At 46.3% G+C, this 16,540-nt stretch overlaps 1 protein-coding gene across 2 annotated transcripts in view; it reads right to left on the bottom strand.

Moving 5' to 3' along the window:
* The window catches only part of LOC139747596 (uncharacterized), a 78,699-nt gene that overhangs the window by 1,929 nt on the left and 60,230 nt on the right, over positions 1 to 16,540 (bottom strand). For both annotated transcript variants that reach the window (XM_071660064.1, XM_071660065.1), the window contains exons 2-3: positions 9,728 to 11,131; positions 845 to 1,217 (exon numbers count right to left, since the gene is read on the bottom strand). In XM_071660064.1, the coding sequence (XP_071516165.1) occupies positions 845 to 1,217; positions 9,728 to 10,432 (1,078 nt within the window). In that variant the 5' untranslated portion in view covers positions 10,433 to 11,131. The remainder of the gene's footprint in view (positions 1 to 844; positions 1,218 to 9,727; positions 11,132 to 16,540) is intronic.

Below are 16,540 nucleotides of genomic sequence, written 5' to 3'. Positions count from 1 at the left end.
CTAAATAGTCTAGAGGGGAAATTAATTTTTTCTCCATATCATGTGATTCAAATACACTACAGAAAAAAAGTTAACATTAAACATATCTATTCCCTTTCATCTATCCTTACAAAATATCTTGTTTTTCACCTTTCATTCAATCTTCAGCTTTCTTCTACCCAGTAAAGTATAATCATTTATCAGTCTTCCAAAATTTTTTGTCATTTGCCTCGGGAGAGGGAACTATAACTCCTTTGTGTGTCTGAGTGGCCATATACAAACAAAATCATAGCTGATGAAGAACTGATTTATATATTGTTTTCTAATATATTTTTGGAAAGCCAAATGAAGTAACATTTTCCACTCTTGCAGTTTTGAAAAACCTGTACATAAGGCCCCACATTTGTTACATATTTTGAGGGTGTATCCTACACCTATGTTCATCCTTTGCAAATTTTCTCTCCTTATCCACAGTCACTTCGTAACTAATTAAAATCTACTAATCATCCTACTATTGGATTCCTGTGTTCCATGAGTGTCCTGACAATATCAATAACAGATATGTGGTAAAGTAGCAGTAAGACCTGAGCTGCCAATCAGAATTTAATTTTCGATGTTTCAACAGATGCCTTCCTCAGAAGAATATTCTCCTGAAGAAGACAATTGTTGAGATATTGAGAATTAAATCCTGATTATCAGCTCAGGTGTCACTACTATCCTCCAACCTTTCTGTCAGAATGAACAACATTGATAATCTCAAGCTTAATGTGCTGTATTAACATTTAATCATACATCTTAATTCACTGTAAGGAATGAAATGATAACCACAGCCATCCACTTCTGTGGAGTTAAAGAAAAAACTAACCATCTTGGTTGAGGTACACAGTTGAACGGGGAGGTGGCTTATTGGTTGGAGGAGGCATGAAGGCAGCCTGGGGAGGTTGGACTAGAACTTTTATCCCTAGTTGGTGGTGTACAACTTGCTGCTGCTGCTGCTGCTGCTGTTGCTGTTGCTGTTGTTGCTGCTGCTGCTGGTTGGTCAGTCTTTTATTTTTCTTAGATTTGGATGGTGGTGGAAGTGTTGGTCGAGCCGGTCGGCGCTTCTTGAACACTCCATCCACAAGGGACTCTGCATACTCAGGATCAAGTCTCCAGAAGCCACCCTTGCCTGGCTCATCTTTACTCCGAGGCACCTTTAGGAAGCACTTGTTGAGGGACAGGTTGTGGCGGATAGAGTTCTGCAGAGACAAGATTAGATTTGCTTGAGGAAATACAACACAAAAGATCCTGAGGTACATGCCTGCAGCACATTTGACTTATCATTCTTAGTCTTATCCTACCCAAGGGACTGCAAGAACTAGACCCTGACAAGCACCATCCAAACAACCCTCAACCAACAGTCCTCACTCATCATACCTAGTCCAACAGACTCTTACTAATACCTATCAGCAGTCAGCCCAACAGAGACTACTCGAGAAGAAATACTGTCAGAGAGAAAGAGTTGTAACAAACACTGTCTGCCAAATACTCTATGGTAAATCTGCTTCAATAAAACACCCATTCATTCCAGGAGAAAAAAAATCTTCATCACCATCATCGAATTATCCGCTTATTCAACAACCACCATTTAACAAAAAATACACCTATTACCATCGTCCAACAAGCCATTTCAATGGGACCTCCTCTTAAGAAATACAATCAAACATCACCTAACAAATTCCGTACGTCAACTAAAGAACCTGCCACCCTTAATAATTTCAAGTTTCTAAAAGAGCTACATATTTCACTCAAGTAATTCATTAATTTTTTTCATTTTGGATTTTATTCTCAAATGTTAGAAACGTATACACCCTCGCAACACCTCCATCATTCTCGCCTTAAATTCAGGCTTAATAGATCGACAGTAATTTAGATTTAATGATCAATTTCTGAGAATCAAACGTGCTTCATCATCTCCCGCAGTGTTGGAGCTTCGAACCCACGGATGTTTCGTTAGTGTTTCACGCAGTATCGTCGCTCGCTAACGGTAAAGTCTAAGCACTGCCTCGTGTGTAGAACATACTATACCTAATTGCGTAGTACGTCGGAGAGGAGGGGGGGGGGGGGGGGGAGATTCTACACTCGTAGGCGCTAGCTTGTTTAGGCGGCGACTCGAACACTGTGTGAACTATCGGCTTCCCTGTCTCTGGAAGCTTCATCCAGACTTCGAATGCCTTCACATATCTGTTCTCCCTGCGGATGATTACACACACACACACACACACACACACATATATATATATATATATATATATATATATATATATATATATATATATATATATATATATATATTGCAAAAGATGATGTGATTATTACACGAAGATGCACTTGGGATCTTATCGTGTTTCATTTTCCCCGTGGACTCATACGAATATATATATATATATATATATATATATATATATATATATATATATATATATATATATATATTACCAAAGGCAGTCTTCCGTACAATAAGGTCATGGAGAACGTTCCACCACCCCCCCCAAACACAGAGGCAGCTGACATTTTGTCCCCCCCCCCAGCTGGGACACGTCAGCAGTGTCAGACGTCTTGCAACACGCCACCCCCACCCCCCCCTCAAGGGCTGACGTCCGCCCCCCCCTCCTCCCCCATTAAACCTTCCGGGGGTGGGGTGGGGTTGGGGGCTCTTGTCCACCCAAGGAGGGAGTGGCGAGGCTTGCCTGACCCAGTTCTCTCCACCCATCACGTACACTCATGGCAACCGAGACGTACAACACAGGTCACCAGTGTTATAAGACCTCCAACACCCCCTAACCATCCCCCCTTATTATCACCCCACTGCGTCTTTCCCCCCCTCCCTTAACCCTTAGACACCACGTCTATCTACCCTCCCATAATGGCCACGAAGACCTCTCCTTGCTTCTATCCCCTTCCTTCCCCCTCCGTATTTCCACTCGCACGTCCAAAAACCCCATTTCCAATCTTCATCATCCGCTCCCCTCCCACCCTTATTTTCAATCTCCCTCACCCCGAACCCCCCTATGTCTTGCGTCCATCTTTCACCCCCCCCCCCCCATCTAGTCCACCCTCGCCTACGTCGTCCTGGACCCCCCCCTCCCCCCCATTCCCCCGACAACCAACCGCTTCTTGTGCATGACACCTCGACCCCGATTTTAGGAAGCCCCCATCTCCTTCTCCGTGCCCATTCCACCCTGGCCTGTAGATCACAGCCGGCCATTTAACTCCTTCGACATTGGCCAATTTCCCTGAGTACTCAAAAACACAGCTACACATGAGGGTGACGACGATCGTAGTTGACTTTAGAAATGGTTCCAACGTATTGATTACGGTGCGAGTTCGTGGGCCATTTTGGGCTGCCAGCGGGCGCCAGACAGCTCATTTATTCGGCCAGAATGCCTTTCGCGATGCCAGCAGGCGCCAGACAGCTCATCTATTCGGCCAGAACCACCCATCTGATTTAGAGGAATTAAACGTTCCTCGGCCATTTCACGTCACCACCCCCTCCCTCCCCTCACCTTCTCCCCTCTTAGGTAAGAGGGTCAACGAGACGTTGTCGTTGAACGTGGAGGATATCAGACCTTCGTGGGCCGTATGAGGTTGCCAGTGTGCGCCAGACGGATCGTGTGTTCGGTTAGCCTTCCTTACGTGGTATGAAGGAATGGAAAACGTAAGTCATGTTTATACAAAGTCCATTGCATCAAAATCATTGGGGCTGATTAAGGATGAACAATGATCATTTTTTTTAATGGTAGGTAATTACTTAATCTGTAACGGGTAGTTTAGATAGCGACACCAAATCGCTCACATCCGTAAATTGCTTGTTCGAGAAGCAAATGAATTTTGTCCTGCACCATTTACCACTTGGCTTCGCAAACTATTCTCATTCGCCGTAGGAACTACCAAACTTTCGTGTTGCAAACTACATCAGGCTGACCCATGACCTGAGTCATGAAGGATAAGGTCAAAGGTCACCAAGCTTTCGTCTCCCCCATATAGCTCAAGGGGCGTATCCCACACTCCTCCCACCGCGCTTAACTAAGTCGAATTGAAACACTTAAAATCTTTCTTACAGTACGATTAAGAAGAAGAAAAGAAAAGCGATGTGCACTGAAGTCATGGGATTTGGCATCGCAAACGACCCATTTCGACCCCATTCAGGAGCAATGCTCTGGGGGGGAGTGGAGTGGTAGTTTGAGGGAGGGGGTGAACAACAGAGGGGGGGGGAGGAGGAGGAAGGGAGGGGAGAGGTAGGTGGAGAGGGGGAGGGGAGGGGGAGTGTTATAACAATCTTCGATCGACACGATACGTTCTTGTGCCCACCTGCGTCGCACACGCGTTCCGCGGCGTGGTGCGTACACGCCTCCTGTACCTGGATGTACGGCGCGTGGGTGCCCACGGCCGCGCGTGGAATGCAACTGTGAGGAATGTAAGGTGGCCTTTGTACGCCCCAGGACGTGAGGTCCTCCCATCCCCGTACCTGGTGGGTACCTGTACGTTGTACGTGGGTACCTGTGCGTTGTACGTGGGCACCTGTCCTTTCTACGTGGTGCATGGGTACCTGTCCTTTGTAAGTGGGTACCTGTACGTTGTACGTGGGCACCTGTCCTTTCTACGTGGTGCATGGGTACCTGTCCTTTGTAAGTGGGTACCTGTGCGTTGTACGTGGGTACCTGTACGTTGTACGTGGGCACCTGTCCTTTCTACGTGGTACATGGGTACCTGTCATTTGTCAGTGGGTACCTGTACGTTGTACGTGGGCACCTGTCCTTTCTACGTGGTGCATGGGTACCTGTCCTTTGTAAGTGGGTACCTGTGCGTTGTACGTGGGTACCTGTCCTTTCTACGTGGTGCATGGGTACCTGTCATTTGTCAGTGGGTACCTGTACGTTGTACGTGGGCACCTGTCCTTTCTACGTGGTGCATGGGTACCTGTCCTTTGTAAGTGGGTACCTGTACGTTGTACGTGGGTACCTGTACGTTGTACGTGGGCACCTGTCCTTTCTACGTGGTACATGGGTACCTGTCATTTGTCAGTGGGTACCTGTACGTTGTACGTGGGTACGTTATACGTGGTGAGTGAGTACCTGTCTGCTGTACATGGAGAAAGGGTACATACCCATTGTACATGGTCAGTATCTATTCGCTGTACGTGGTGTGTGTATGTACGTGGTGACCCGGCCATTACAGAACATTACAGTTCCGTAATACAATGCGCTTCAGACCGGCCTAATGTCTGGAAGTGCCATCAATAAATTCCTACCAATTATATCATCATTAACGACCTATTTCCATGATAATGATTGATCAGTTCGCAGTCACAGTACCAATAGCATAGTTCCAAAGGTCTTCCTAATTCATGAACTACTCAAGTGTCATTCAGTGCCTTCCTAAAGCACGACGGTACACGACCCTCGAGCACGACGGTACGACCTATTTGAGTGCGACGGTACACGATCCTAAAGCACGACGGTACACGACCCTCGAGCACGACGGTACACGACCCTCGAACACGACGGTACACGATCCTTGAACACGACGGTACACGACCCCTTGAGCGCGACGGTACACGACCCTTAAACACGACGCTGTTTTCAAAGGCAGACCCTCAATAAAGGACGTTATTTAACACATACAAATAGCGTAGTGGACCTTAACGGCAACCGAGTAAGATCGGCGAGGCATTTTTCGCCTTAAGTTCAGCGGATGGGCTTTGGTGAGCGAGCCGTTGAAACGATAGATATATCTCTCGCATCGATAGACAGAATAGATCCAAATTCAACGCTGTGGCTTCCCTTCATCAAGCGGGCTTAATAAAATGTAGAGGCTACAATTAATCAGGTCACTCCTCACTCCTCTCTCTTCCAAGCTTCGTCTCTTCCATGTATATCAACTGACTTATATTTCTCTCTTGTGTCTCACCTGATGATGTGATTATTACACGAAAGTGCACTTGGGAACTTATCGTGTTTCATTTTCCCCGTGGACTCATAGAAATATTCTTGATCAGGCGCAAAATTGTGATCCTTTCCTATATATATATATATATATATATATATATATATATATATATATATATATATATATATATATATTCCTATGAATATTCCTTCTAATCCACGGGAAAAGGAAACACGATAAGTTCCCAAGTGCACTTTCGTGCAATAATCACATCATCAGGGGAGAGACACAAGAGACAAACATAGTGATCCGTTGACATACAAGGAAGAGACACACAGCGGTAGGTGCTGACACCGGCCAAAGGGGGGGGGGGGGACTGAACCACGGAGCATCAGCGTTACAGAGGACGTCCCCCCCCCCCCCAACACACACACACACACACACACACACACACACACACTCAGGCTGTACACAAGCCGAGATAATGGATGGCTAAGACCTCATCCGATCTGCCCCCTTTTAGCTGATTTCCGGCGACGGTGGCCGCCTTGAGAGAGGTGGCCGTCGAAGCCGGGCGGTCGTCAAAGCGAGGTGGTCATCTAAGCGGGCTGGTCGTCTAAAGAGAGGGGAGGGTGTGGGTGGGTGGGGGAGTGGGGGGGGGGGGGGGTTGTGGCCGTCGAAGCGGGGTGGTCGTCCAAAGTGAGATGGCTGCTTTTACCGGGTGGTCGTCTAAGCGAGGTGGCTGGGTTGGTTGGTTGGTTGGCCTACCTTTTACCAGGTGGTCGTCTAAGGGAGTTGGTCGTCTTATCGAGCCGTATCACTCAGGCGGTCACTTAATCCAGGAAATCGTTTTATCCATGAAAAAAAAAAGGATAAAAGAAATATAAATAAAAGGATTCACTATACGAATAGGTTCTGTATAGCCCAGATGGTCGCTTTACCCGAGAGGATCGTCTTACACAGGTGGTCGCTTTACCCAGGACGATCGTCTTACACAGGTGGTCGCTTTACCCAGGGGGGTCGTCTTACACAGGTGGTCGCCTCACCTGAGCGTTCGTCTTGGACCTGTGGACATCTCACCCGTACGTAATGCACAGCTTCGTTGGGAAGGTCTTACGTCTCGCTCCGACGTACAGTAAAACCCCGACGTACGACGGATAGGATAACTAACAATAATGTATCTATTCATCATTATGGTTATTATTATCATTATCATTATTATCATTATTATTATTATCATTATTATTGTTATCATTATTAATATTATTATTCCATTACCATCATTATCATTACTACTATTATTATAATCATTATCATCAATATTATTCCATTATCATTATTATCATTATTAATATTATCATTATTATTATCATTATCATTATTATTACTACTACTACTACTACTATCACTGATTAATAAGTATAGTAATGAAACAATTAAATAATAATAATAATAATAATAATAATAATAATAATAATAATAATAATAATAATGATAATAATAATAAAATAATAATAACAATAATAATAACAATAATAATAATAATAATAATAATAATCCACTTGTTTGTGGAGGGGGGTGCAGGGTGGAGCAGAGGGGAGGGTGGAATGGGTGGAGGTGAGGAATTCACGTTGTTACCACCCCCCTATTCCCCCCCCCCACACACACCACCACCCCACCTTGATACCTCCTCCCTCCCTCCTCACGACACAAAGAAAATGGTGTGTGTGGGTGGGGGGGGGGGGGGGGGAAACACTAAACCCCATACATCATGGAGCCATACAAGCGTCAAAAATACATTTTCTTTGTCAGTTTTGCTTCATCATGTCATCTAATTTTCACTTATTACGTTTTTCTACATAAAGAAAACGTATTAAGTGAAAAGTAAATGAGATACTTGTTTACCTTACACGTTTTCTATATACTTTCCCGTTTTCCTCTCCACCCAACGTAGTCCGTTTTCTTTATAAGGCGCTACCTTACGATATCATGGGAACTCCAATTAAATTCTAAACCCTAAAATAAAAATAATAATAATAATAATAACCAATTTACACATTCTATCTTCTACTACATCAAATATTTTTACATATATAAATGTAAAAAGAAAAAAATACAATCATGTGGCATCGGGAAAGAAAGAAAACGACCCAAGAATATCTCGCGGCCACAGCTCCAAAAACCTCTTCATAATCCACACTTACGCAGAAAACGCCATACCACTACCCAGCTGAGCGGCTGGGTGCCATATATCACCAGCTGTGGGTCAGGTGGCGCCCCCTACGGCGAGCCTGGGTAATAATGTCAGGGGAGTCTTCATAATTCTATCATTTTTTTTTCTATTCTTTTTTTCCCTTTGAGGCATCTCACGTTGGCAACGCTGCCGAGGGGTAGGTAAGGGTAGGGGTGGCAGAGGACTAAACCTTGGCAACACTGTTAGATGTGAGGGAAGGTTTATATTTTTTTTTATATCTTGGTAACACTGCTCGTGGTGCCACCATACCTTGGCACTACTGGAAGGTGTCTCCCAGGGGCACCTATTTTCCTTCCGACGTTAAGGTCGGGAATCGTACGAACAAATAATGCAGTTTCAAACTTAGTACTAAGGTAGTTCACACCTCCCCACCCACCTCCCCTCTGTACTGGTAACACTGCACATCCTTCCTCAACATTGGTAACACTGACGATATTTGGGGCCGTCCGTCCAGCTTTGGCAGCACTGCTAAGCCTATAGAGACACCCCCCCCCCCCCGCAAATCCCGACCCTTGGCAACGCTGCTCAAACTATTTCATCTCATCATAGCAAAAACATAAAAAAAAATATGAGTTTTTATTAGCTGTGTATCTGCCTCTCTCTCTCTCTCTCTCTCTCTCTCTCTCTCTCTCTCTCTCTCTCTCTCTCTCTCTCTCTCTCTCTCAATCAAGTCTGTGTACAAACATGTCAATACGGGTGTTACCATTAGGACGATCAGTATCAATATCACCTTTATCATTCTCGTCTGTTGGGCCAGCCTGGCACCCAACTTGGACTGTGTGTCCACCATGCTCTTCGTCGGCCACCACCATCACGACAGACAGACACACAGACACACACACCAAAATATTCAAATGAGAACACACACACACACACACACACACACACACACACACACACACACACACACACACAGTTCAATGCAGTTCTACAGTATTCCTTGGCTGAAGAATGGCTTAACATGCGCTTTAAAAAAAAATACGCTTAAAACTCTGTCGTAAAAGAAAAAAAAGGGAAAGTCAGGAACTACGTTGATAGGGGTAGAAGGGGTTGGACGACGTTTCCTGAAGTCTATACGTACGTACCCTCCCACTGGAACCCCCGGGTGTCGAACCCTGGGACACACACACACACACAGACACACACACACACATGTGTATCCGTCTGTTGGGGACGTCTGGTGGTTGAAGAAGTCCAGACGTCCCGTCTATATCTGACACTTGATGTCTCTTAACTTCCCCTATCCACACTGCTATTTTGGGGCTTAAAAAGACGGAAGAAATTTAAGGTCACCAACATAAAGGTGGACCTCGAGAACCTCCTCCTCCTCCTTGAAGAGAACCAAAAACATACATAGGGAGGCAGGTGGTGACATTGAGTGAGGGTGGGGTCGAACATGGGGCATTTCTGAGCTCATCCCAGCCTGTGGCGCTAAGGGTTGGAAGGCCCAAACCTGGGGACTTAATTCACACCCCCCTACCCTCTTACCCCCAAGCGGTATAGAGATAAGAGACGGGAGGAGACAAGGGAAGAGACGGGAGACAACGGAGACACGGTGTACCTCACCTGCCAGGATGGGTCAGCCGTCTTGTAGAAGGCAAAGTTCTCCTTGATCCACTTGTAGATGGCGGAGAGCGTCATCTTATTCTGGTTCTCTTTCATGGCCATGCCGATCAGCGCCGCGTAGCTGTAGGGCGGCTTCATACTGCCGTCCAGCGAGTAGTCCACGACGTCCGGCTTCTCCTGAGCCTCGGCTTTCCTCTTCCTGTCGGCTGAGGGCGTCTGGGAGGCCTGTGTGGCGGGGAGAGGGTTGTGTGGCTGGGGGGAGGCCGGCGGAGTGGGCGGGGTGGCCAGGTGGGGCACCATCCCGCCCATGTCCAAGGAGTGGAGCCAGGTCAGCGAGGTCAGGTCGTCTCCGCCGTTACTGCAGGAGAGGCCGCTGGTGCTGCCACCTAAGGTGCCTACCCCCATGTCTCCCGCTGAGGTCACGACGCACTCATTCCTGCAGGGGGATCTCCCGCCGTCAGGAGGAGGAAGAGGAGGAGGAGGAGGCCGTATCGAACCACCGCCGAGGCTGTATGTGTCTTTACTCCTGACGAAGCCGTAGGAGGTGTTGTGCTCGTTGCCGATGGCGGCTGGGGTGGGCCTGTGGTAGAAGACGTTGGGGTGGGGCCTGTGGGCGGGGAAGGCGAGGCCCTGCATCCTCAGGGCGTGGTCCTGGTCTCCTACCGGTGCCTGGATGGTACCCTCTCTACCACCGCTGCCGTACATGGTAGTCTTTACTGGCCCTGTGGGGCGGTGGGGTCTGACATTACAATCCGTTCCTCCCTACAGGTGTAGACATCGAGGACCACATATCACGTGAAGACGATGAGATGACCTACCAAGCGTCAGGGGAGCAAGTTCTTCGTTGGCAGTGGACGAACACAGACTGTAAACAAAACAGTTGGGGGAGCCCCCTACTCTCACTACTTAAGACCATAAACTTGTGGTATAAGTTGGGGGGGAATATCTGTTCTCTTTCGTTCAGACAGACGCCTCCGGGCGTCAGCAAGGATGATGAACTATCATCCACAATTCATCATTAACAGCAGAACCACGTAATTGCAATAACTAACATGTGATGGTCGATTAAGCTTCATTCTCTCAAGAGTCTCGTGACACTACTTTCGCGGTTCTTCGGCAGTCACTCTCGTAGCGTTTCACTGAGGTGGGTCTTCTCCACAACCTTATCCTTGGATCCAAGTCCCCGAGGTCTCAGGACACACTCCTTGGAAGCTCAGCAGAGGTTTCCCGGGACACACACACACACACACATATATATATATATATCCCCGGCACTGCTAACGCTCCTCCTCTTGCCAGCGTGATTCCAGCTACATTTTCAATTACGTGGCGAGTGGCTATGCTGTACAAGGAGGGTGGGTGGGTGGTGGTCGGGTCGTGTCGTGTCTCCCTCTGGTGTCGTCCCTGGAACGAAAAGATAGAGAAATGTCAGGCTGTGAAAGACTTCAAAATTGGAAACATACTAATAAAGCTTATTAATAAAAGGGAGAGACAATCCGCTGGTCGCATTACCTGTGACAAGGAGGAACAAGGTGAACACGTCTGTCATGTAGAATAGATAAATGGCAGTGATGAATGACCCGGGGAACCCGACCATGTATGTGGCTTTTATACATAATGAAGGAACGTGTCCGTAGATCGAGTCAATCTGTTATATATGATGATGAATGGGTGAGTGATGATGAATGGGTCGGTGTGATGCATACTGGGTACCTAATACCTGAGATATATATATACATATATATACTAATGGGCCATGGATACCATACTTTATGACAATATGTGAGGAAAATGTGACATCTACATATGGGGTAAGTCACCCCGGGAATCAATACGTCCCTTTGAGCCCGACGGACCGACCCTTAAGTACGACGGAACAGACCCTTGAGCACGACGAACTGACCCTTGAGCACGACGGAACTGACCCTTGAGCACGACGAACTGACCCTTGAGCACGACGGAACTGACCCTTGAGCAAGACGGAACTGACCCTTGAGCACGACGAACTGACCCTTGAGCACGACGGAACTGACCCTTGAGCACGACGGAACTGACCCTTGAGCACGACGGACTGACCCTTGAGCACGACGGACCGACCCTTGAGTACGACAGAACTGAGCCTCGAGTACGACGAACTAACCCTTGAGCACGACGGAACGACCCTTGAGCAGGGCGAAACGACCCTTGAGCACGACTGTCGAGGGTCGCAACGTCGTGGTCAGACAGAGGTCGTACCGTCGTCGTGTTGCAAGGATGAACTATACATCAAGAGACGCCAAACACTCGAGTAAATAGAATTCTTTAACCAATATCATTCACTCGCTCAAAATCTAATCTCTTGTTTCATCGAAGCAATACACCATTGTCCTTTCCATCTCCATTCATTCGTTCACTGCCATGTCTTCTCTCTCTCTCTCTCTCTCTCTCTCTCTCTCTCTCTCTCTCTCTCTCTCTCTCTCTCTCTAAGAACTCCTCCACCTCCACCACATCATCCCCCACCGCCACCACCTCCCCTGATCGCCCACCACCACAGCGTGTGATTGTCATGTTATATATCTCTCTCCCTCAACGAGAAACTTCAATATCCAGACACAATAAACCATAATTCATTTATCTAAGTCCGAAATAAATAAAGAAAAGATTTCTTTTCTCTTTCCTTTTCTTTTTTTTTTTTTTTTTTTTAATTCCCGGAGTATTGTACACTAGTGGCGCGGGTTTCCGCTAGGGGGGGGGGACACATCCATCCCAGGAATCCGGCGACGACGTTAAAAAAACGCTGTTCTGTAATCCGGATTTATTGCTGGACGTCCCGCTAAGTTTACAAACATGCGATTGTTGATACGGAGACGGGGGTAGTGGGGTGCGTGGGATCCCATCTCACGGGCGGGTGGGCGGACCCCCTGTGGGAAGGGCTTGCCTGGGGGGTTAAGCTTAGGACATGGAGGGGCCTCGGTGGTGATTTGAAAGATATCAAACTGGTTTCATATAATCATTATCATTAATTATTGCTAATTATTATCATTAAGACCCAAGGAGCTCTTTTATAAGGCTAATTATTATCATTAAGACCCAAGGGGTTCCTTTTATAAGGCTTCTGCAGCTTCGAAGCTGTGCGCTCCAACCAGGAGCAGGGAAGTGATGGACTCCTTCACACTTCTGCTCACCACAATGAAAGAATCCCACGTGAATAATTACAAAAAGCGTCCATATGAGAGAAACAAAGATGATGGTACCTCAAGTGATGGAGATGACTTACAGTGAGAGGTATGAGGAAGAGAGAAGAGTAGAGGGTGACCTGATCACAACCTTTTTCAAGTTTCAGAATCAGTTTAATGATGTCAACACTGGACACTTCTACGAAAGATGACACATGAAGAAAGTAAGCAAGGAACCCGTCTTAACTAATAAACATTGTATACTTTCGTAGCTTCATAAACAATGTATACTTTCGTAGTATCACAAACAATGTATATTTTCGTAGTATCATAAACAATGTATACTTTCGTAGTGTCATAGTTGTGGATGATTGGATAAAACTTGGGTGTGAAACTATGAATGCCAACAGCATAATGAAATCCTAAAAGGTATATAATAATAATAGTTTAAGATATGGGACGGCACGAATGTAGAACTGCCCCCACCGTACGATACAGAGATGTGATTACGAACTGGTAATGGCACACTGAGAGACACACATACCTTTGTTGGACACATGTGTGCTGGTCTAGCCAGTAATGTCGTGAGTCTAGCCAGGGGTGTACTGGTCTAGCCACGATGCTAGAAGATTGGGACCTATGGTAGCAAACTATGGCAAGATAGCCATCGCCTTCTGCCGTAGCCCATATGGTTCGGGAATCGACATAGAGGTCTTGAAATAACCAGTTCGACTCCCTCTACCTCGCTCACGTGGGTTTTTAAGTGCGATCCTTCCGGGTCTCGTGGCGATCTGGGGCAACAGATGGCACCTGCGTAAGTCGCAGGGTTCGATGCTCGCGTTATCTCCCAGGTACACAAGACGTGTCAATCATGAAGTTCTTCGACGACCCGACCCCCCCTTTTTCATTACCAATTGGAAAAGGCATCTGCGAGTCTTTTGAAGTTTTAGAGAGAAGCTCTAGAAACGTTCCAAGAGATTTTGATGTTCTAAGACTCGATTAAAACTCTTAGAATTCCATCTAATACTCTATCAAGACTTAGAATTCCATCTAATACTCTATCAAGACTTAGAATTCCATCTAATACTCTATCAAAACTCTTAGAAGTCCATCCAATTCCTCCAACGACACTTTTGAAGCTACCAAAAACAAAAAATGTCTACGACACACTGAGGTTATACACTGGGATTGTACAAGACAGGGGTGATGTTTTCCTGCGAATTTCTCAACTGAACTTTTGACTTCAGATCATCTTCATCACAGCACACATCTAGACTACAACTACAGCTACTGTATAAGAAATACAACACTACTCAGCCACTGATCTACAACAACCTTGCTCTCGTCACTGTATCGCTACACAGCCGCTGTATTTCACAACTACAACATTCCTACTTTTTATTTCTACAACTACAACATTCTGAACTACAACTACAATGCTTCCAAACGACTGAACGACAACTTTGCGCTCGTTTAACTGCTGTCGTTAACGGAACCTTGAATGTTCAGGACAGCTAATGACGAGTCGTGATCTCCTCCAGTCGCTCATACCCAGAGTTGACTAATTAAAAGCGTAATCAAATCAATTAAGTCTCCAGCGATGTAGCGTACGCGCGTATATTAGGTCACACAAAAATTGGGCGCTGCCCTCAGGAACAGATGACGTAATCGTCTTCAGCTCACACACACACACACACACACACACCACACACACGATGATAACAAATGCATTTGAATACAATATCTTACAAGATTACACACACACACACACACACATATATATATATATATATATATATATATATATATATATATATATATATATATATATATATAACTGAAGAACTTGGAAGGGGGAGGGAGGGAGGAGGGTAGTTGAAGAATACATATAGGGGAAGATGAGGAATAAGAGAGACAGTTGAGGAATATGAGAGACAACTGAGGAATATGAATTAACAGAGACATACTCATAGGGAGGATCATAAACCGGAGGAGAAACTGAGACACAGTAAAGATAAGACGTGGAAATACAGACAGACAGTGAGATATGTGGAGAAACGGGAGGAAACAGCGACCAAGACAAGAGTTTTTCTGACAGGAGGAGCCCGCTCAGCCCAAGATGCTACAGAGCGGGCGGGCAGGGCTCTGAGCCACTCTGCTGGAGGAGAGGGGTCGTAATGACGTGGGAGGAACACGATGTGGAGGAGTTATCATCTTGTTCGTGTTGTGAGAGGAGAAGACGAGAGAGAGAGAGAGAGAGAGAGAGAGAGAGAGAGAGAGAGAGAGAGAGAGAGAGAGAGAGGCTGTCCCAAGATGTGTCAGGTGGACAGATAAGAAGCTGCCGGATATATATATATATATATATATATATATATATATATATATATATATATCATGATCACTACTGGCCTGCCGATGCCAGCCAGCCAAAAAGACGAAAGAGGAAGGGGGAGAAGCGGCCATTTTCCGTACATAAACATGACATGTTTATGGTTCCTTTCGCGTCCATTCGGGCTTAATATATATATATATATATATATATATATATATATATATATATATAGAGAGAGAGAGAGAGAGAGAGAGAGAGAGAGAGAGAGAGAGAGAGAGAGAGAGAGAGAGCCTTGCAAAATCAGAAGGGCAGCGCCTTGTACACTTAGGGGATGTAATAACACAAGCTAAAGGGACAGTTTTATGGGGAAAGTCTGAACAGAACTCCCAAAAACGCAGTGTCGAAAACAACATGGGGACACAAGAACCCAGCGAAAACGATGCTTCCCCCTTTTTTGGGACACTTAATTGGGCGACCGAGTTCTACCAGCGAGTCTTACGAGCCCTAACTTACGAGCAGCACCGGGGGGGACGCGAGCCACAGAGGGGGATAGAGTCTGAGGACACAGAGGGGTAAACAAAAGCCCGGGAAAACAAGTGAGGTGCATGGAGTGCGCCCCCCACAACGACAATGGCTGCCGCAGGAAGGCGGAGCAGCCAATCAGCGGGCGGGCTCGGCATAAGGAGCGGGAGAGGCTAGGCTGCCTCGGGGGTTGGGGGAGGGAAGGCGTGGGGCCTCTACCGTCATTTTGGTGGTTCCACACGGGAGCTAGAAGGAGACCTCCCACTCCATCGAGATGTAAGTCAACAGATATATTCATATACGAGTCAAGTCTTATACATATGTATCTTTGTTTTCATGGGGTTACAGGAGTACGACACGCTCGTGGAAGCTTATTTCTTTCTTCTTTTTTTGCTAAAAGGAAAGATGAATTCGCCTCTAACTTCTTCGAAAAAGGCACTCTCCTGTCTCCTTGTCCAACATGAGCATTTGATCTGTCTAATGTGTCTCTCAAATTTCCATCATTTCTTCAATAGGTTTGGCTCTGGGTCCGTCCAGAATCAAATGCAACCACTCGAAAACAGCCATTCTGTACGCATGGTTTCCACAACTCGAACTCCTTCTTTCAGCCATCAAAGCTCTTCGATGTCCATCCACATCCGTCCACCCTCACCCCCATCCCAAGTCATCCATGCTGATAAAGGACCCGCTCCGTAGCCATTTCAAACCCACTTTGAAACAAAGAGATCCAGAGCTGACTGATAGATATATATACATCAGCCACCCCCTTCCCCACCTCCTCTGTTCCACTACCTCGTCTCCACC

The sequence above is a fragment of the Panulirus ornatus genome, chromosome 69, assembly GCF_036320965.1.
Source record: "Panulirus ornatus isolate Po-2019 chromosome 69, ASM3632096v1, whole genome shotgun sequence".
In the NCBI taxonomy this organism is placed as follows: domain Eukaryota; kingdom Metazoa; phylum Arthropoda; class Malacostraca; order Decapoda; family Palinuridae; genus Panulirus; species Panulirus ornatus.
Note: the sequence above shows the minus strand (reverse complement) of the source record. Positions and strands in the feature narration are given on the sequence as shown.